General features: G+C 38.8%; 2 protein-coding genes across 2 annotated transcripts; one reads left to right on the plus strand and one right to left on the minus strand.

The window, feature by feature from the left end:
• Positions 1–869: 869 nt before the first annotated feature.
• Positions 870–5,306, plus strand: LOC103029657 (zinc finger and SCAN domain-containing protein 20-like). Its single transcript, XM_007237639.4, has 3 exons — positions 870–1,534; positions 1,711–1,780; positions 2,631–5,306. The coding sequence occupies exons 1-3, from the start codon at positions 1,199–1,201 to the stop codon at positions 3,518–3,520; spliced, it is 1,296 nt and encodes a 431-aa protein (XP_007237701.3). The 5' UTR covers positions 870–1,198; the 3' UTR covers positions 3,521–5,306.
• A 3,135-nt stretch (positions 5,307–8,441) lies between these two features.
• On the minus strand, positions 8,442–21,976 carry gtpbp4 (GTP binding protein 4). The gene is made up of 16 exons (XM_007237641.4): positions 21,834–21,976; positions 20,234–20,404; positions 19,684–19,787; positions 19,366–19,502; positions 19,162–19,262; positions 18,221–18,313; positions 15,770–15,961; positions 15,611–15,676; positions 14,765–14,854; positions 14,002–14,112; positions 12,810–12,939; positions 12,499–12,599; positions 11,520–11,717; positions 10,596–10,661; positions 10,370–10,510; positions 8,442–8,955 (listed from the first exon to the last, which is right to left on the minus strand). The coding sequence occupies exons 1-16, from the start codon at positions 21,879–21,881 to the stop codon at positions 8,803–8,805; spliced, it is 1,902 nt and encodes a 633-aa protein (XP_007237703.3). The 5' UTR covers positions 21,882–21,976; the 3' UTR covers positions 8,442–8,802.
• Between the last annotated feature and the right edge of the window lie 936 nt (positions 21,977–22,912).

The following is a 22,912-nucleotide window of genomic DNA, read 5'->3' on the forward strand; positions in this document are numbered from 1 at the left end:
ATTGTAGTATTATTTTGAAAACTGATATTTAGTAATTTTACACATCTATTACCTAATAATAACTTCCCTGATAGCAAAGAACATTAAATATAAACAATAATCACATATTTTGGTTGCATTAACATTTAGGGTGTAATAGATGGTGGAAAACTATTATTTAGCACTGCCTTATAAGTATTGGTTCGTTTTTAAATTCTTACACTGAATCAATGTTTATTTAAAGGTTTTGAATGGTTGGGATGAGTGAAAAAACATGAAGCTTACCACATTAATATGAATAAGTTACTTATTATTTAAATCCCTTTCTACACAGCAGTCTATAGGAACACACTACCAACAAGATATACATATGTAAAGTAAATAAACTTTAATTCAACCCATACATAAAATCGATGTGCACAAATAAAGCAATTCTGACGTCGGAGATCAAGATTTGTTTTATTAGAAACAATATTGTTCTTTATTCAGAAAATACTAGTTACATACAGATACTACGTAAAAGCTCTGCCAAGTTTTTTTTGTGTTGTTATGTCCGTTTGTATTACAAACATACAAATTCATTTATACAAAAAGCCATTTTGTAATACAGCTTGATTAGTTTAAGTGATGGTTTGGAGAGACATGTCATCTGCTGGTGTTGATCCACTGTGTTTTACTATCAAGTCTAAAGTGAGTGCAGTGTTTTCCCGCAAAATCTTACAGCACTTCATGTTTTCCTCTGATGACAACTTAATGGAGCTGCAGATTTCATTTTACAGGACTTGGGCGGTGTACCAAATCCTGTAAAATCCTGTAAAATGAAATCTATATTCTAATTTCCTGAGACACTGATTTTTGGTTTTCCATTGTCTGTAAGCCATAATCATCAACAATAAAATAAATTAACGCTTAAAATATATCGCGTTGTGTGTAATACATCTAAATAATATGAGTTTTACTGAAATAAAATAAGTTTTATTGATATTCTAATTTTACTACGACTTTTATTCTATTATCGCCTGGACCAGAACCCGGAAACGACAGTTAGTCAACAGCTCTACACGATTCGGCATCGCACGGAGAAGCGGGGTTGAGTCCGGGCAGTATAAGCGCCGCTCCGCTGATAAACCCGCGCTCTGATATCCCACGTATCTCCCCGGTTCTCGTGGAGATCGGCCCGAGTCGCGCGGACCCGCGGCTCTCGGCGGAGTGCGCGAGCATGGCGAACTACCGGGCGTTTCACTCGCAGCTCGCGACCATCATGGAGACCCTGACCCGCGCGGCGGTGGCGGAGATCTGCGAGCTCGTGGATGACGGGTACGCGATCCTGCACACGGAGATTTCCCGCCACCAGAAGGAGAACGAGGAGCTGCGGCGGAAACTGCAGCTTATCGAGTCCATCGTGGCGGCGCGCGGGTTCGGGGACGAGCGGCTGCCCTCCCGCGAGAGCCGGGGCGACGGGCTGGTGTGCGAGGCTGTAGCCGTCGCCGCTGCTGCCGCCGCGAGCCGGAAAACCCGCGGGAGCAGAGAGCCCCCCTTCATTCGCCGCGCCTTGGTGAGACCACCCATACTGTATAATAATAACAATAATAAAAACAACAGTAATAATAACGATAACTATAACAATTATATTACTCATATATCATCATGTATACTGTAATTTATTATATACGATGTATTATAATGTATATAATATTCAGTTTCTGGATATAACGTTTGTTTGGTTTACAGTCACGTGAGTCAGAACAGCGAGGACCCGTTTCTGTGCAAGTGAAAGAAGAAGGTCAGGAGGCACGAGACGGTGAGTGCTCTGTGGCCACGCCCCCTCCTACTGTAATAATAAAAAAATATTGTTTTGACCTGAGGTATTAAAACAGTTTCATCCTGAAGCCCACTTGGTACTTTTATAAGAATTTGCCCCCCTCAACTAAAACACATATCAATATGAAAGATGCTGCAGGTCGTGCATAAAAAAAGTGTCCAATACTTTTATTTTTACTGGCTACAAAGGGAAACTAGAAAGGGAAGTTATAAAAGAAATAAACGAACCACAGTATGGTTGTGCGGCTAACGTGACTCACAACAAACCCTAAGGTATCCCAGGTCATGGAATGATGTTTAGTGGTTGCTAAGTTGTTGATACAGTGTTGCTAGGTGGTTGCTTTGGTATGTGTGTTGGTTGCAATGAAGTATGATGGACAGATGCTGTGTTGAAATGATGCTATAAACTAAAAATCAGCAAATGATACGTTTTTCTTTGGACATTGAGAAAATTAAGTTTTTTTTAAGGATGTTTTTATTATTCCTAACAGGGTGGCTTCTACAGATTTCACCAAAAGCCAGTGATCAAACTTGATATAAATGATGCAAATGTGCATTTTTCTTTTTTATTGAGATTTATTTTTGCCATACATCACATTGCATATCATTTAATGAAGTAATTACTTTTCAGCTGATGTTTCCTTCTACTCCTTACATTTTCACACAATTATCTGAACTTTCTATGTCTTACATTTTAAAAATGCTATAGTTGATCTTATTTTGTTTCAGCTTGTTTTTTTATTCCAGCTTCTCATCGTAAAAAAAAAAAGGATCCAGATGCATCTTTTCATCCATATATCTGTAATGCACGTGTTTTTGCTTTTCCATAGATGACGACGAGGATGATGAAGACTGCAGCGAGGGAGTAGCCATGCTCACATCTAGTTCTGGTGATGAAGATGTGATCGAACTCTCGGCGCAGGACGGCCCATCGGACACACACTGCACTAACAGTGACGCTCACGTACACACACTGGCTGACACACACTCCCCAAACCCTCACCCTCACCCAAACACACTGGCAGACACACGTTCACACACTGAAGAGTCTCAGCACTCCAGTGTGGACCTCACAGCCTCAGACGAGCCTCTATGTTCCTTTAGCACACATGCAGACATGCACCCGCTGGCTGATGCGCATGCTGACGCTGCGGGTCACGGGCGTCCGTTATCAGATAAGATGAGTGTGAAGAGGGAGCCCATGCTGTGTGATGCTGATCTGGACCTTTCTTTGGACTGGAGTTCACACCACCCCATGCACAACACGCTTCCTCACTCTCACATCTCTGCTGGAATTAGCACAGACACGCTAACGGCTCACGGGTCCCCTCTCTACGCCGCGCAGCATTTGGTGGCCCTCGGCAACGTGGCCGGACTCGGACTATTCGGTGGGCGTGGCTCCCTAAGAGGTGGTGGACTTTCCGTCGGTGGTAAGAGACATTTTATCTGCTCAATCTGTGGAAAGAGCTTTACCACAGCGCAGAGCCTGGACACACACATGCGGATACACACCGGCGAGCGGCCGTACCGCTGCGAGCAGTGCGGAAAACGCTTCACCCAGTCTGGCCACCTCACCGCCCACCAGACTGTTCACACCGGGGAGAGACCGTACGAGTGTACACACTGTGGAAAACGCTTCGCTGGGAAACAGTACCTGCGGATACACACCAAGAAACACCACCCTGAGGATACCATGCAAAACTCACATGCTAATATTTAATAACTGATTAGGGACTACACTAACATATACACATACAGTAGCAACAAATAAAAGTACACTGTTCACATTTCTGCATATATTTTATTATTATTAATGATCTTTTCATGGGCAACACTATAGAAATGAAACTGGAATATTAACAACAGTTAGCGTACAGCTTGTTTTGTGTAGCAGTTTAGATTTTCTGTAATTTACCGTGTTTTCCGCACTGTAAAGCCCTATCCAGACAGGATTAGTTTCTCAGGGAGACGTCTGTGAAAAATACACTTTTACACCTCTACTCAGTGATAAAACTCTTGCTTCCGGCTTTTAATTGAAAAAACAGGAGGGCCAGTACGTTTTTTTTTTTGCTTTCTCGGTCACATGACATCACGTTCAGTAGCTCCTCCATTTCCACTCGCTGTTGTGTTTACATGGATCTCTGTGGAAATGTGTGCCCAAGGTATAATTACAGTGCATAGCAGTGGACAAATAGCTATTTTATTAAACCCGAGGTGACGAAACTCAGAGATGTGTTTCTAGACGGGACTAAAATTACTGGAGGACCACAGATTTCAGCGAAAAATAGTAGATAATTCAGCCTGTAATTTTTTTTCAGAGGATGTCTGAGAAAAAAAAAATACATGGTAGTTCCGGTAATAAAATCACAGAGGACCCTTCACCTTACAAAAACATTTACATCTAAAAAAAAACATCTAAATTGTACCTGCTGTATTTTGTGTATGGCCACTCTGCTCTACCCCAAACACCCCCTCCTCCAAAATATCACACTTGAGACATTAAATAAGTCTCAAGACATGAATGGCTGTGTTGAGTTATTCGCAAAGCACAGTAAATCTATACTGTTGCACAAGCTGTACGCTAACTGCAGTAAGTTATATCCAAGTTTTACTTCTATAGTATTGTCCCTTAAAAAGACATATAAAATATACAAATGCAAAAATGTGAGGGGCGTGCCTAATTTTGGGAGATAGTGTACCATGGTTTTTCATAACTATTGTTTTACAATCAAAAACATGCTAATACACACTAAATTCACACATTAAATTGACTAAATTTAGAGTAAACCAGTTCAGTCAAAGTGGGAAAAATGGAAGTGAATCAGATTTGAAACATGACCTAAGGTGTCTGTGTTTAACTGTAGCTGTTAGGTGTGAGCTGTGTGTAAGGAGAAATGAAGAATTGGTCTTTATGAATTCCCAGCTGGTAATGACGAGTGTGTTTACATTGCACTGTTCATAATCGGATTACTGCTATTATTATCAGAGTATTAAAATAGTCATAAACAGAATACTCTGATGTCTAATATTTTAGGCCTGCAAATTATGATAGAGATGGATTTTAGCTCAGTAATAGTATTTTTCAGTGCATTTGAACTCTTAACTCTTAGTATTCTGGGATGTCGCAGACCATGGTAGTGGAAATAAGTGAGCGCTGTTTATCACAGCACTTGCCAGATGGAGACAAAACACTTTAAGGATGTAAATAATTGCCATCTTCTGGCTCCTGGCTGTTTATAGAGCAACTATTGTTGTTCATGTTATGTTATATCTTATTCTGAGTTTATTGGCTGTTTGTAAATTCGGATTCATTCAAATTTAGAAGGTTCCTATTATCGAATTACCCAAGTTCCTTAAAATGCGTTGAACAGATTGCTGTAAAAATTAATTAATTCTGTTTTGCAGTAATCAGATTATGGCGCTCATGTGAACACACTCAATGACTGACTACACTGACTGTTAATACTTGGAATAAGTTGAATGTATACACCAGATCTGAATTATTGCTAATGGAAAAAAACGAGTTGTATTTGAAACGATTCCCTGATATTTTGCAGTGTTAATGTTGAGATTTATCCAGGCTACTTGTGTTGTAGCTTTTCTTTAGTGATTAACTCTTGTTTGGGCCACACGTTTTAAACAAACCTTTATAAGTTTAATAAGTAATGCCATTTCAATAAAACAGTTCTTGTGTTGGGCTTTTTATATTTATTTTTTCTAGTGATAGGTATAGGACTTGTGTCTATTTTCCAATTGTGTTGTATGAAGACTTTTGAAGATAATTCACTGAGTAAAATCTCACTTGGTTTAAAGTAAACTCTACTGAAAAGTTTGGTTTTATGATTTACTTTTAGTACTCAAGAGAATTACGTCGCTTATTTATTCACAAGTATACAGGTGCTGGTCAACGAATTAGAATAATTTGAAATAGTGCAATCATGAAATTCTTTGAATGCATTTTTTGTGCAGAAAGCAAATCAGGTGTTCACCGCACCTGTCCTACTCGTTAGACTAATCACAGAACTCGTTACCTGGAAAAAAATTTGCTCAGCTGAGCTTTCCAAAAGGCCCATTTAGGCCATTTAACTGTGACACTGTTGTTTTATTGAATTAGAATAATGGAGAAACTGTTTCATTGAATTAGAATAAATGAATTTTTGTTTTCTGTGAAGAGTGTTCACTGTGCAGTATAAAGTCAGGGTTGAGTAGAATTTCTAAGTTGTAAAATCAATCATGGGTAAGCAGCGCAACCTCTCAACCGGAATAGTGGCTCAAATTCAAGCCCTTCGCCAACAAGGCTTGACCCAAACTAAAATTGCTGAGCAGCTCGGCATCAGCCAGTCTTCCGTCTGCAAAGCTCTCAAGAAAAACTGCAGCAAGCGCACCAACTGTTCCGGCGTCCGAAAACTTCTGCTCGCGACAACAAGCAGCTGAGAAAGATCGCAGTCAGCAACCGGTTCAAGTCCACTTCCGAGCTCACCGACTTGTGGAACAAGCAGACCGGCGCTGACGTCTCCAGATCAACCACTTACCGTCGTCTGCGCGAACTCGGCTTCAAATCTCGCGTTCCAGCAGTAAAACCGATGCTGAACAAGAAACAAATGGAGAAACGGCTGAAGTGGGCCAAAGAACACGGCGAGTGGACTGCTGAAGACTGGCAGAAAGTGGTCTTCAGTGACGAATCACGCTTCTGCATCTCCTTCGGTGACCAAGGTCCTCGTGTCTGGCGTCGTGGTGGCGAAACCTACAACCACGAGTGCGTGAAAAGATCCGTCAAGTTTCCCCAGAGCGTTATGGTCTGGGGATGCATGTCCGCTCGAGCTGTAGGGAAACTCTGCTTCCTCAAGAAGACTGTCAATGCTGCCGTATATCAAGATGTTCTGGAAACGTTCCTGATTCCGACTGTTGAGGAACAGTTCGGCGAAGAAGACTTCATATTTCAACAGGATCTTGCACCGGCTCATGCGGCAAAGTCGACCAAAGATTGGTTCACTAAAAAACAGCTTGAAGTTTTGGCATGGCCGGCCAACTCGCCTGACCTCAATGTCATTGAAAACCTTTGGGCCATCGTCAAGCGGAAAATTCGCGACAGAAAGCCTACTACGCTGGACCAACTGAAGCAGAACATCGCCACTGCCTGGGAAGCTGTGAGTGCGGAAACTTGCGACAAGCTGGTCAAAGCGATGCTGCGGAGACTTCAGGCAGTCATACAAGCCAAGGGGGCAGCCACAAAATACTGAGAAAGTGATGATTGTAATTATAATAAAAATTATTCTAATTCATTGAAACGGTTTTTCCATTATTCTAATTCAATAAAACAACAGTGTCACAGTTAAATGGCCTAAATGGGCCTTTTGGAAAGCTCAGCTGAGCAATTTTTTTTCCAGGTAACGAGTTCTGTGATTAGTCTAACGAGTAGGACAGGTGCGGTGAACACCTGATTTGCTTTCTGCACAAAAAATGCATTCAAAGAATTTCATGATTGCACTATTTCAAATTATTCTAATTCGTTGACCAGCACCTGTACTGCTATTAACATTTACGGACACAATAGCATAAAGCAAGTACAGCTGCTAAATGCCACTGAAAACCTTGTTTACATTAGTCTACGAGTCCTTGCTGTAACAACGAATTGAGACAAAGCATACCAACCTATAATACAATAATCTGTAAAACATGGTGGTTGGAGTATCATGGCCCTTTGGCACATCCAGGGTGTAGTATTTCACAAAGATGGATCTCTCAAACAGATTTTGACTTGGGCTCAATGTTTTGAATATGTGTTTCTGTAAGACATGCTTGATTTAATGGAGAAATCTGGTGTGAAATGGACTTGGGCTGTAGTGAAACATAACAAGCATGGACTTTTCTCAAAAAACACACCTCCCTTCACCTCCAGCGTTCCAAAACACAATGCTTTTTAGCTAATGCTAATGCAACAGGCTTACAATGCTAGTGATAGGGGCATAGTGTTGCCCATGCAAAGAAACCACAGTTTTTACACCATTAACAAGCTGAAAGTATCTCCATACTTGCTGCTATCTTGAAAATTAAGTCACAGTAAGTCGACTGACAAGCACAAACCAAACTACAGCTGATAATCTTGTGAATACTTGCATTAGTTGTGGACTGGTGTTCATTATTCATTTTGCAATCTGTTCCCCAATCCCCACTTATTGTGAAATAAACGAGTGTTTTAAAATAACTACCTGTAGACTAATATAGTACTCAGAGCCTTGTTTAAAATGTCAGGGCCCTCAGAATTCTACCAATGAAGTGTGGAGCTCGTCTGAGTTTGTTACTGGTGTAAAAATGAGCCATTCCTTTGCATGGGTGACTCTTTGCCCCCATCACTAGCATTGTAAATCTGTTGGGAGCATCGACTGAAAGCGCTGTATTTTGGAATGCTGGGGGTGAACAGAGGTGGGATATTTGACAAAAGTTCATGCTAGTCATCATGTTTCAGTACACTTCAAATTTATTTTACACCAGAGTTCTCCTTTAGGTCACCGTTCCGTGAATACAACTTATTAAACCCACCTGTACACTCAGGTCCAAATAAACACAGCTGAGTGTGCAGCTTTAAATATCAAATCTAATGCAGAGTCAACATTTACACATACATGTTATTGAAGCAGATGTGGTTTGTTGGTTGTTATTTATTTATTTCAATGCCATCCAATCATCACAGGACATCAGTCAATAGACATTAGCATGTTCACTGGTTTAGACTCAGAAAAGATGGCACAGTTAACATTACAGAAATCCATATATGATGTATTTTCAATACACACCATAAATCTGACATTTTATCATCAAACATCCACCAATTTTTGGGGGCTGGATTTTTGAGGATATAACAATATTGAAAGAGAATTTATGATTTTCTATTTCTTTCCTCTCATCACACTCTCATGACTGTTGAAGAAATGTCTCAGAGTTAAGTACACGTTACGGTACATGTGTAAAGGCAGCAGTACAGACAGACACCCGTCTGTGTGCTCATCTGCGGCTGGTGCTGCCAGATTTCCTCTTTCCTGCGAGAAGATGTTTGGGTTTCAGGTTGAACACGTGTCTGTCTGCCTCGCCCTTCTTGCCCTGCCTGTTCATTCCCTTCTGGGAGTTCTTCATCATCGTCTTCGATTTCTTCATCATCTGGAAAGGGGAAGAAAAAGCCCAACAGAGAGAGACAATTAAAGAATGAATAGCGTATTTTGTGACCTAATAATAGTTCTGTTTATTTTAAACATTTTACAAACACTGATTATAAATTCTATTCCTGGGATTTAAACTGGGCTTCAATTTCTTAAAATCAATGTCTAAAAATTTGTATAAATCAAACATGTGTTTTGAACACCTGAAAAAAATGCATATGGTGAAGATCAGTTAAACACAATCTAAATTCATTTACTGACATTAAGAAAACCACTGTTAATTTTGTTAACAAAAAACTAGAATGAAAAATATTTGTTGAAAACCTATTTTCCATGACAAAAACAAGACGACAACCAAATAAAACTTGATACATACATTTCACTTTTCTTCAATGAATAAAAAAAATAAATAAAATGTGGAAGACGAATGGGGAATTTATTTGTAATAAATGTTATTATTGACCAGTGATCAGAACATAGCATTCCCTGAACAGCTAATTCACACAGTGGGTCTACATTTACATATCAAGTACTTTGGAGGCGCCCTTATCCAGAGCGACTTACAAAAGTGCTTTGTTGTTTACTTCAAAATATCCATAGATAGTTGGTAGAGACTATAATCAAGAGATACAGAGCTCGACTCTCCCTCTCACTGGAATAAACTTGATTTATTTAAACTGCGTTACCATGGATAACTATAAGTCGAACCTAATGAGGCATACGTCTCGTCATCAAAACATTTTAAAATGTAAGCTTCACATTTCACATTTCTGGAGGCAGGTTATGCACGTAACATAGCTCTGTTACTTGGGTTAGCTGGATTGAAAAGTCTTTGGTTTTTTTTTTTTACGCTGTTTAATGTCTACCAGGGATCTGTGCCATCCATGATCATTAGCTAAGGAGTTTAGGGGTAATATTGGCCACAAACTGGTATTACTGGACTGAATGAGTTATAACAGAAATATAGTTATTAATTAATGAAAGTCTAGGGTAATGAAACCAGTAATATTAGTATAAATGCTTTAATATATTTTAATGTTAGCATCATTTAAATGTAACAAAACTGAAAGGCTATTGTTTTCGTAAATCTTTGCAATCAATTATCTTAAATTAATATCACAAATCTAAAACAGTAAAACTTTTAAAGTACATAACATGCTTTTTATTTGACTAAAAAAGTTGATGCGAACTAATAAATAAATAACTAAAATGTAAGAAACTATTACAAATTTTACCTAATAGACCAAGGACTAAATCTAAATTAAAATCACCTTAAAAAAACACTGAAGTAAACTGTACAAATATCATGTCTATAAAAGCATTAACACTTGAAGAAAGGAGTAATGTCTCAGATTTGATTATTTTAAGCCTGAATCAAGTTAAATCTTTTGTCTTAGTAGAGATGTGAGCAGTACCTTAGCATCTCTGATTCCAGACTTGTCACGCGGTGGTCTTGAGGCACTCTGACTGCGTGTGCGTGAAGTGGGCGGAGCCGATGCTTCCCTCTTTCTCTTTCTGACGAGAGAGCGTGACCTCCCCTGCTGAACATAGTGGCTCTGCAGAGAGAAATGATCAGGAATTAAACCACAACCATTACAAACAGCCCAAACAGAACGAGGAGACAGAGTGTAGTGTTCTTACATCATCTTTATCACCCATGTCTAAACCGAGGTCTCCCATTTCCTTCTCCAGGGTTGCCCTCTCCACCTGCACAGAGTAAAAATCAATCAATTACCACAATCAGTGAACATCACACAACATGCAGATAAAAAAACCTTCAGGACCAATTCTGAACTGACTTTGCTTCAACTAACAGTAACTTAAGGACAATGTGCACCATGTGCTTCCACTATTTGCCACCATGGGGAGCTGCAGGCAGAAGGTTAAGAAGGCGTCCAACAAGGACAGATTCCCTTGTCTTGCCAAAGTTTGCAAAGTGTATCTGGCTATTCCAGTCACCAGTACCAGAGGGAGAGGATTTTTTTCACTTGCCGTGAAAACCATAACCCTACATAATCCATCTTACACCTTTCTCATGTTGATGCTGAGTTTTTTATTGACTGCACAAGGAAGATATATTTTTTATTTAAGTTTTATGGTGTTCCTTTATGTTCCATGTTAAAATATCCATGTTAAAATAACATTTGACGTATTTGTTTTATGCCATCAATAAGCATTAAATGCTGCTAAAATAAACACATTAATTTAGCAATTTTCCTATATATTTTTTTAAATTATGCAAATTACGAATAGTCGATTTTTCACTCATTATAAGGGGCAACTGTGGCTTAAATATTGGAAGGGTGAGCTTTGAGTGAGAAACTGTAATTGCTGCATCTGGACATCTAAAATTATTACGACCATAAAAATTGTGAACCAATTACAAAAACAAAAATAAACTAGAAACTAACCTGATTTAAAGATAACAAGAGATAAACCCTCACAACACTTTTACTCCCAGTAGCTAAGTGATAGTTAGCTGTTTTTGAACTGGGTGTCCCTGAAGTTACTAACTGCTGCCCTAACAAAACAGTGTTCTACACAAACTGGAATGAGCCCACTGACCTTCCTGGCAGTTCGAGGTAACCTCGGCCCATGCACATCTTTTTCTTTCGACTCCAAGATTTTCAGCTTCCTCTTCTCTCGAATCTGACTGGCCAGCTTACGGATTTCCTGCATCTCCTCGTCTTCACTTTCTTCATCAGAGTCATACTCCCCTGCCTGCTCCCGGAGCTCCTCCTCCTTCTCCAGCTCAGACAGTCTCTGTACGGAGAAAATTAGTATTGTTACAAACATTTAAAGACAGTTGTAAAGATTTAGTGATGGTTCACAGACAGTATCTTTGGCAGTTGTTTACACAGCAGGCAAAATTGGCCCAAATCCGAACTTTCAACATAGATATAACAGACATGCTGTTTGTGTGGCAGTGTGAACTGCAAAAAACACACTGAATGACAGTTTAATTCTGATTTCAGCCACTTACATATGTGGTATCGAAATCTGATACACATTCAAACAGCCAGAGCAGATATGTGAATGTTATGTTAAGAAAAATGGGTGAACAAGGAATTCAAAGAAGGGAAAATGGACAATAGTTGTGAGTATGGCTTTCACTGGCGGTTTTACCAGATAAGAAACCTGAAATATTTGATGCACCTACAGCAGAAACATTAAAAAAAGCTTAAAAAATAAAAAGTCTAAATACACCAAACGCAAATCAAATGGTGGGAGTGGCTGAATAATATGCCCTTTTTACAGTGAGCTGGACTGTTCTCAGTAATAAGCACAGCTGTAGTCACTGGAACTCCCTGCTAGCTCATGTGATGCTGTGATGAAACCTAAACTTCACATGAATTGTTGCTCTTTTATGAATGCCTGTCACTGAACGTAAACGGTTCAGACAAATGTAAGATAGAGAGCACAATAAACATATTTCTAGCCTAAAATAAACATCTGATTTGGTGAAAAAAATGAATTTGGGCCACTTTTACCTTCAGTGTTAACGCAGCATTTAAGAATTTGGTCATCTGTTGTCATTTCTCACCTTCATTATCTCAGGATCAATGTAGTCAGCGATGTTGTGTCCTTCCCAAATCTCAGGAATCTTGTCAGTCTTCTCATCAGCATTCATCAAGTCCCAGTATTCTACAAAAACAACATGAGGAATTAGATGCAGAAAAGACTTACTTGCACATTTAATTTTTAAGTTAACTGTAAAAGAGTTGTGGTTCTGTTATATTCTGTTAATATAAATTGTTTTTCATATCTTGTGATCAAGTGTTAAGATTGTGTAATTACTGTCTGGGATTGTGTAAGTACTGTCTAGCACTGTGCGAGTGTGTACATTACACTTACTCTGTAGGTCAAGCGTGTAATCGTCTCCAAGTTCCAACTCCAGGTCTTTCTCCAGTTTACGTTTGGGAACATCAACCTCCATTGCCTTCCTGCGAAGCAGCGCCCCCTCTGGAATAAATGGAGGTCTTTCCTAAACAAACAAACATAATCTAAAGTCAGTAATAAAACTCCATGTTTTAGTCAAATTAAATAAAACGTGAACAACAAATACAGGCCACAAAATAGGATAATAACTGGTTATTAAAATAGGAAAATAACTGGTTCATGCCTATAGGTACCGGCACAGTCCAAAGAAACCCCAATTGATCTACAATGGATCTTTCAGCTTTCAAGAGGTTCAACAGTAGTAGGCATGTCAAGAAAATGATGTTACTGCAACAATGATTACATTACCAATACTTGTTTTTTATTACTTAACTTTGTCTGAACTCAATATTTCCTGTTGTGTTTACTTAGTAAGGAGAGGCCATTAACATCAGTGAGTTTTATTTTATATTTAAATTATTTAGGATATAGAAGCATTGTAAATACTTTAATTCAAATACCTGAATAAACGTTTGATAAGGAGTGTGTAATGACCAGATTTGATCATGCTAGTGTTAGATCGGGCCCAAAAAAATGAGCCGGCCCATCCCGGCACGAGCCCAACCCGACCTGCCCCATTAACTGTTATTATGAGCCCGAGCCCAAATTAAAACAGACATTTTTTTTTTAGTAATAGAGCGCTAAAACTGAGCTTTTTAAAAACATTTTCAGGCTGTCTAAATGAGCGAAGAATCTGTTTAGAATGATGTTAACTTTGCAACACTGAAGAAGCATAGACCTATTATTTAAGAAAAATGTTTAAGAACACAGCTCTGCCAGTCAAATGCAGAAAGTGAAGGCGCTCACATGTGCATGAGCCCCAGAGTTGCGTAATTCTAACACAACTTGAGGAGGAAAAAAAAAAAAAAAGTTTGATTTATAACCTTGCTATATTGTGATCATCACACCATAGATTTATATAAAATAAAAATAGCATTAAAAAACAGACGCCTACATCGCAGACCATTTTCTTGAGCCTGACCCGACCCAACGCAAGGTAAGTGGTGAGAAATCTCTGAGAATCTGAGCTCTAGACCATGCATGTGCCTCGTCATACAAAATCACACTCTGGGACCTGATCAGACGATGTTAGTCTGAGTATTTATACCTTTTGATCTCTCTTGGCTGGCACAGCGAGGTGAAGTCTGTTCAGGACATCATGGACTTTCTTCCCCTTCATCTTTGAGTCCACGCGGTGAGCCAGCAGCTTATCACATGCCTGGAAAACATCAACACGCTCAGTATTTATATTCATTTTTATCTAAAATCAAAACTTTATGTTTAACTGCTTATAATCTAAGCATCTATTTGTTCAATACAACTATAAATGTACATTATATTTATTAGCAAAATGTAAAGCTTTCAAATTATTATTTGTGAGTAAGAACCACCACACATTGCTTCAGTAAAGAAGGGCTTTAAGGTGGTGCAAGAAGATGAGCCCTCCTCCATGGTTTACGTAAATATAGCCGAAGGGAGGAGAGGGGGGGGGGGGGGGGGGGACCACAGGCTCCAGTTCACTAATATCCTTGGATTTGTGTCCTGCACCCGCCTCTTTTAAATCCTAAAAGATTTTTGAGTTTCAACTTTTTTTTTGAAGCAGTTGTTTGACTACATGCATTAACTGAAAGAAATACTCTCATTTTGCTCTTAGTGGAACTTCTTAATTTTTTACATTACTGATAATGCAATACTGTAATGGTACTGTACCTTTAAAAAAAAAAAAAACATATTAAGTTTTGTTTGTCTGTAAACTAAAACGAAGCTCATCCATTACACTTTCAAAATAGGTATTGTGCCACTTTGGGCTCATTTTTTTTAAAAATACTTCTATATGTCCCATATTACTCACACACAGTAAGTATTCTTACCTCTGTTTTAACCTGCATGACTCCCTCTTCTGTCAGAGTGCTGGTCTCAATCACTGGAATTCCCTCAGCCAAGATATCTGTAAAGAGTTTCTACACAGAGACACACACACACACACACACGCACACACACATCATTACACATACTTTACAATTATGGCTTTCAGATTTCAATTTCAGATTCAAAATTGAGTGTAAAGGGATCAGATTTAAGAGATGGTCCATATACTTGGGGAGTTTAGAGACCTATGTAGTGAGAACGTGTAACTGCACAGAACAATAATTTTTTTTAAATCATGCATTATGGAGAGTTTGGGGTCCTAGCATTTCCTGAGAAGACCCTCTCACATCACCGTGTTTTAGTGTAGGCACCTGTTTTATAATGTGGCTCTGCAGGAATATTCACAGAATTCACACTGATGCCTTTTATTACAATATACTGTCCCATTCCCAGAAACAAAACAAACTCCAATCTGTGCACATAACCTATACATATTCTCTGCTTTGGGAATCTAGACAGTTTTTCTCACACCACTAATTAATTCAATACATGCTAAAGAGGAGAGAAACCTCACAGATCCACCACTCTGCTTTACTTTTACTGAAGCTTCTATCTAGTTTCTTAACATTACAATAACTATCCCTTAAGGATACAGAACATAACCAATGCTAACAGTTACTAAAACTGCTAATCAATGATCCACCAGGCTCCTCACCCACTGTCATGTGCTCAACTACAACACAACAGATATGATTCACACAAACTGAAGAACAATTAAATCAGGTTTTACTCCCCCAAAATATTTAAATCCTATAGGATTCCTTTGTGTAACAGAACAGAAAACTCACCTGATTCTCTTCTGACAGCTCACTTATCTTCTTCACATCACACTTATTGGCAACTATAATCAGGGGCTGCAGAACACACACACAAACACAGATTAATAATCTAACATTCAGAGAGTGGTGTGTGTCAGAGAGTCAGAAAAAGAAAGAAAAAAAACTGACCTTATTAGCGAACAGGGGTCTGATGTTGCTGAACAGTTCGAACTGCTGTGAGAGGGTGTGTCCACACTGCTCAGAGGGGTCCATCACGTACAGCACAGCAGCCCGCAGGTGAGCAAGCGCTGTGATCGCCTGCATCTCAATCGTGTTCCGCTCTTCCAGAGGGTGGTCCAAGATACCTGGGGTGTCCACCACCTGCAGACGGTCAAGACAAGCATTTAGACCCTCCTCTGAACTAAATCCAAGGTCCACTAAGAACTCGGCACCTGTTTTATCCATTATCCATTTTTACTATATAACACTCGATTTACTTAAATGTTACAGCTGTACACATCAAGCACAAATGAACACATCCATAGATGGTCCTGACACTCCTTCTGCCCTGCAAATGTACAGCTTTCCTATCTCCCAACACACATGGTTCAACTAATCAGCTCATTTACAACCCTTTTTAGCAATATGCAGTTACTGTGTTAAAGCAGGCAATCCTCTCAAATGTGCTGGGTAGGGTGCACCACTACTAATACTATGGCCTAATCCTATTTCACCCCTTTGCCCTACCACTTACCCCTAGCCCTCTGTTTTGCGTGTGCATGCCGAGCATTAGGAGTGTCCAGATTCTTGTTAGGCTGGGGGGTAGGTTAGGGGAAGGGATAGGGCTTGTTAGGCCTTCATACGGAGATTTTTCAGAGGAACACTTAAAACTGAGGAGTATGAGAATCGCTAATAAGAAACACACAAATGTAAATATTTTCCCTGTTAAAAGTGAGAATTAGCACAGTATTACCAAAGTTTATTGTGTAGTTTTAATGTTTTATGGCCAAATGCTTCATAAAAAGATTGCTAGTAGTTTGTCTTAGTAGCTAGCTAACTTTCCCGCTCCACCTTAAAAGGCGCAACAGACGGCAGGGGCTGCAAAATTTAAGGCTTAACGAGAAAATAAAATAAAATCAAAGCAAATCAAAGCTAATTTCAGCTCCCCTTTACAGACAAATTAAGAAACGGACAATATTAATTAATTTTATCTCTCCCCTTTCTGAAGATATACAATTAGGCCTTAAAGTTATCTAGTTAACCAGCAGCAACTAGGTTGGGTGCTTGAGGATTGTCGCAATTCTTAGGGGGAGGATTTCACCCCCTAAGGGTTACACTCAAAAAGAAGGTGTAGGGGGCCTGAAGAATCCGTGTATCATTCGTTCATTTGATATTCAATTGAGAATCAAAATCGGAAAATTAAAAAACCAATTCGTTTTTTCGTTTTTTCGTTTTTGAATATAATACCAAAAAACGAATAACGGCTTGTATTTTGTATTTTTATTTGGTTATCCAAACAAAAATTGGAAATTTAAAAAACGGACCAGGAGCCGAATTTGATTTTGATTTTGAACTTGACCCATTTGTGTGCCCCGGAAGTTACTGATTTGTTTATTCTTGGTGGGTTTCTGTTGCGCGGGAGTTCACTGCAGTGTTATCTACACAGTCTGTATTGCTGTAGGCTTTGGATGGAGTTGAGGATGGAGAGTTTTATCTTGTTCAGAGGAACTAAACGCGTTGCAGTGAAAGAAGACGATATGACAACAGAAAAAATCGGCAGGATCTTTCAGGTGTTTGTCTAACGTTCCGTAGCTAAATGTCATATTTAGTAGGCGGCAATTCACAGAATAACATTAAATAAATATGACATTTAGCTACGGAACGTTAGACAAACACCTGAAAGATCCTGCCGATTTTTTCTGTTGTCATATCGTCTTCTTTCACTGCAACGCGTTTAGTTCCTCTGAACAAGATAAAACTCTCCATCCTCAACGGCCCTCTCCAATTCTGTGTTCGATACATGTCTTTTTCGCTTAAGGTCGTGTTGAACACAGAACCTTCTAACACTCATTGCAGAACATCGCTGGATCCCCATTTGCTGCAACGTGCACGAAATCTCTTCATGCGTCTTACCACCTTCAAAAAGATCTTTAATTAGGCCAGAATGTGGTTCCAGTCCGGCCATGCTGCCTACAGCAATACAGACTGTGTAGATAACACTGCAGTGAACTCCCGCGCAACAGAAACCCACCAAGAATAAACAAATCAGTAACTTCCGGGGCACACAAATGGGTCAAGTTCAAAATCAAAATCAAATTCGGCTCCTGGTCCGTTTTTTAAATTTCCAATTTTTGTTTGGATAACCAAATAAAAATACAAAATACAAGCCGTTATTCGTTTTTTGGTATTATATTCAAAAACGAAAAAACGAATTGGTTTTTTAATTTTCCGATTTTGATTCTCAATTGAATATCAAATGAACGAATGATACACGGATTCTGAAGCTTAGCTTGCTGTTGTTACTTAATATTTAAAACATTTTAAACTGAATCTAATATCCCTATCATAAGCATACTAGAATTTTCTTACAGCCTTTTATAGATACATAGTTAAAGCTTAATGAAGCAACATAACACTCACCTGCCAGCGCAGATACTTGTAGTCCATGTGACCCACAAACAGAGATTTAGTAGTGAAGGCATATGGCTGTACCTCCACATCTGCACGGGTTACCTGTGTGCACACAGTCCTCGATTATTACAACACAGACTGCACAAACTGTCTCAGCTCTGGTTACTAATAACATTACTTCTACTTTCACACAAACAAAATATTTGCACCCAGAAGAAATCAACCAACAGGACTGAAACTTGTTAATCATGCCTGACTGTCATGGACAAAGGCGACCAATAAATCAGTGTGTGGAGGCAAAGTGATCTGAGCCACAATCAATGATTTATTGCCATACATAACAGAGGGCAGAAGGCCTGGTGTCATGGTTTGGGGTTCAAATTCGTGCAATGCTAGATCACTTTTTGTCTTCATTACAGGCACTTTGACTGCCCAAAGTTATGTCAATGACGTCCTGCAACAAGAGGCCCTACTTTTCTATAACACACATGCAGTGCGCTATTCCAATGTCCTGTATTCTTCTGAGCTTGCCTTAAAGACACATATACATGCCATGGCCAGTTGCTTCAGCAGTCCTATCCCTGATTGATAAAGGGCAGGATGCTACTGGATTCACCCATCAACACTCCAGATTTTCCCAACTGTACAATCTTTAGGAGCCGAGTATGAATATTTTAGCTGCATGTGGATATGGATTATTACAGGACTCCATTAGGAACCTCTACAACTCCATGCAGAGACGTCTGGCATGTTGTGTTTCACGCCACTTATGTATGTGTAGCTTAATAAATAATGACCAATATTAGAATAATTACAATCTAACATCTTCTGGGTCCAACTTTTTTTTTTCAAAACATACACGCACCCCACAAATTATACCTTGAACTTAATAATGTTCCATAAAAAATGTAATCGTAACATTCTCATTTCCCTCTCTATCACACACACACCTTGTTGATGAAGCTGGATTTGCCGACATTAGGGTATCCACAAAGCAACAGTGTTCTGGTGTTTGGATCAATGGTAGGCAGACGTGAGAGATGCTGACGAACTAATAATATACAAGCACAAGAAAAAAAAAATCATTACTCATCCTCTGTAAAGTTAGGGACATTAGATGGCTTGCTTTGCTTTCATTTTGTGTGAGTGTTTACCTTGCTCCAGGTACTCCAGACTCTGTTTCTGTCTCTTTAAGATGGTACACATGCGTCCGAGTGCTGCTCTCTTCAGCTGCTTACAGCGATATAAAGAGTCGCCATACTTCATCAGGCGCACATAGTCTTTAGCAACGCTACATTAACACACAAGGAATAAACACATTACACAGATATATATATATATATTACACAGATGCCGTATTAGGTTTTCACCCGGATGATAAGGAAATCAGAAGCAAATTAATCATACTTGTAATATATGTTTAATAGTGACTTTTCTTTAACTAGACCTCTTACTAGAACTAGAATACTTACTTATCAATTAGGTTCTTGGCAATGTTGATCTGACCCAGAGCCAGCTTGTAATGGTCCTTATCGTACAACACATTCATCAGATCAGCATAGAATGGGTGGATATCCTAAAAGACAGGGAGAAAAAAAAAACAATACTTAAACCAAATGTAACACCTTCCAGATGAACAGAAACAAATAGACCAGCCACAATAATTACATCAACTTACAGTCTAATATACTGTATGTACACGACCTTAATACTATTTGCTGATATTAGCAGTACTGACTATATTAATCTTAGAAAGGAAAGCTCCTAAATGGCCGTGAAGGCGCCGATATGTTGACAAATTAATTTATTTAGGATATTTAAAAAATATGTACTCCAATAATGATGTCCAAATGGTCTTAATAATTTATATTTCATTGGTTCTTAAATGGATTGCACACAATTGTCTTACAATGACAATATATTAATAAAATAAATATTCTATAAACAATAAAGCTATTGTAACAGCTATTGTATTGTAACAACATGCAATAGCAATTTCCATGTTTAACTGCTTTAACTCACATCCAGCTTTGGGAAGTCAGTGAGGATCTGCGTCAGGCGGTCGTGGTAGTTCTGCTGGGTGAACTTGACCTTGCGCATGTAGAAATGACGGATGCGGTGGATCTGATAGTGTTTATGGATCACAGTGGGGGTTTTACGTTGTGTTTTGGACAGCGTCACATCTATGAAGTCCTGTCAAAATAAACAGAAGAAAAGGGATTACATTTAGGTACATCACATACAAATGACTACTGTAGATAATGCACATCTTGCTAGGTTAACACACTAAATATATTAGCTTGCTATTTATATTACCTGACTAGTTTATCTAGTCTTTTATTATAAAACAAAATATATACTGGTAAAAAAGGTCACATCTCTTGACACATTAAATACATACAGCTAGCAGGCTAACCATGTTCTATAGTTATAGATGAATACATTCTATTTTCTATATTTTGTTTAAATTTTAGGAGGTATCACTTAATGTACATAGGTTATATATTCAGAATTCCAGTACTAGTACAGAACATTCCCAAAACATAGGGCTCAAACCACCACTGGTTGTTTCACACCGCTAACAACCAATCTCATCTATAACATCGAAGATATAAGTTAACTAGCTATACTATTTATATTAATTGTGTATAGCTAATTAACCTATTTTATATGGTGTTAGGTAGGTTAGTTGTATAACTAACCATTTGGTCTTTGAGGCTAATATAGGCTACTAAACTTGATGTGTTAAGTAAAAATACATTTCCACAAACATTGCACTGTTTATAATTTAACCATTACAAAACATTATCAATAGGTACGGCTCAAAATCTATTTTGACAAAAAAAAGCATCACATCGGGCTACCGATGTTCTAAATCTATAGTAGCTATAGTTAGATATAATTTAATTTATCAGTTTTAACAGAAGAAATATGTTTAGGATAAAGATATGTCTATATTTTCACATCTGTGACATTTTAAATACATACAGCCAGCAGGCTAGCAATATTCTATAGCTGTAACAGCTGTAAATATTTTTATTTTTTATCTGTGTTTTCAACAGAAAAATAAGTCTTTATGGTAAATAAAGCTATTTCTATATTTTGTGTGAATTATGTGTGGTGTCACTTAATGTACTCTGGTTTTAAATCCAGAATTCAGGGACTAGTACAGAACATTTCCAAAAACACAGGGCTCAAATCACCACTGACTGTTTATACCTATATCTAGCTAGGTTAACACACTGAATACATTAGCTATACTATTTCTATTTACTGTGTATAGCTAGTTAATCTAGTTTACATGGTGTTAGGCAGGTTAGTTTAGGTCTGTGCGGCTAATATAGGCTACTAAACTGAATATGTTTGGTTTTAATATAAATAAAACACAGAAATTACATTTTTGGAAGTGTGGGTCAGTCATAGGAGCTTTAGGTTAGTTAGTGGTGCTGGTGCTGCTAAGGCCGCAGGTCCGGTTAGCACGAGCTCTTTAACTTAGCCCGGACCAACGGCAGCACGTGTCTATAACCCTCGAGCGCCCGACCAGCGCTAACACCCCCCGCTCGCGCTGTATTAACCCCCGTATAAACCCGCGGGGCCGGGGCTCGGGCCCGGCAGCTCGTACCTTGGCGGTGGGGACCACCATGATCTTTTTAAAGTTGTAGAGCGCCATGTCTCCGCGCGCCGTGCTCCGCTCCTCACCGCCGGAAAAGACCCAGTACAGCTCAACACGCGGCCAAGCGTCAGCCGCGCATGCGCACAACAGCGCAGACACGCACGCGAGACAAGCACGCGCCCACACTGCCACCACGTGGTTAAACACATGGCTGGTTTATGTAGTATGGTCTATGTAGTTCTATTAGCTGCAGATTGTAGTCCTTTATCTGTTTCTCTCCACATTTAACATGTTTAAGGTGGTTTAATAATGTAAGACATAAGATAGATCGACATTATAGCATTAATATACTTATATTGTTAGCTAAATGTAAAGTTAAAGTTAAGAAGAACATCTCACTCTTAATGGTCTTTGAATTTTGCACTTAAAAATAACATTGCTGCCAATGTACAGTCTGCTAAAGCTCACATAGCTACTGGAAGCATGTTTTGTGGACAGATGAATATAAATATATATTTTTTATTAATGGAACAATACATTCAGAACTATTCCAGCAAATTCAGTAGGAAACTTTAAGGACACAGGTCTGGGAGCTGAATCTCACAAAATTGTGGGTCATGCAGCAAGACAATGACCATAAGCACACAAGTTGTTCTAACAAAGAATAGTTAAAGCAGAATAAAGGTAATGTTTTGTAATGGGGCCAAGTCAAGTCAAAGTGTGATAAATTCAGATAAAAATGTGGTCAGTGGAGCTGAAACAGCAGTTCATTTAATGAAATGGCAATGAAACTGTTCTGTATGGAGGAATCTATATGGTTTACATGCTTTAAAGCATGGTATTACAAGTTAGGCAAATACTTAAAAAAATCCATTACTTCTGCTCTACTGCCCCCTATTGTTTTAGACCTGGATGATTGTCCTTTGCAATATAAACTAAGGACTGACACTGGACTCATAATAGTTTACAGTCTGCAAAAGTACATTCTGTCAATGGTCATTTTGCTCACAAACAATAAGCAAACAAAAAATGTCTTTGTGTTGGACTTATAATGAAGTGTTGTATTCATCATTTAAAACAGCACATTT

The sequence above is a fragment of the Astyanax mexicanus genome, chromosome 4, assembly GCF_023375975.1.
Source record: "Astyanax mexicanus isolate ESR-SI-001 chromosome 4, AstMex3_surface, whole genome shotgun sequence".
Lineage (NCBI taxonomy): Eukaryota > Metazoa > Chordata > Actinopteri > Characiformes > Acestrorhamphidae > Astyanax > Astyanax mexicanus.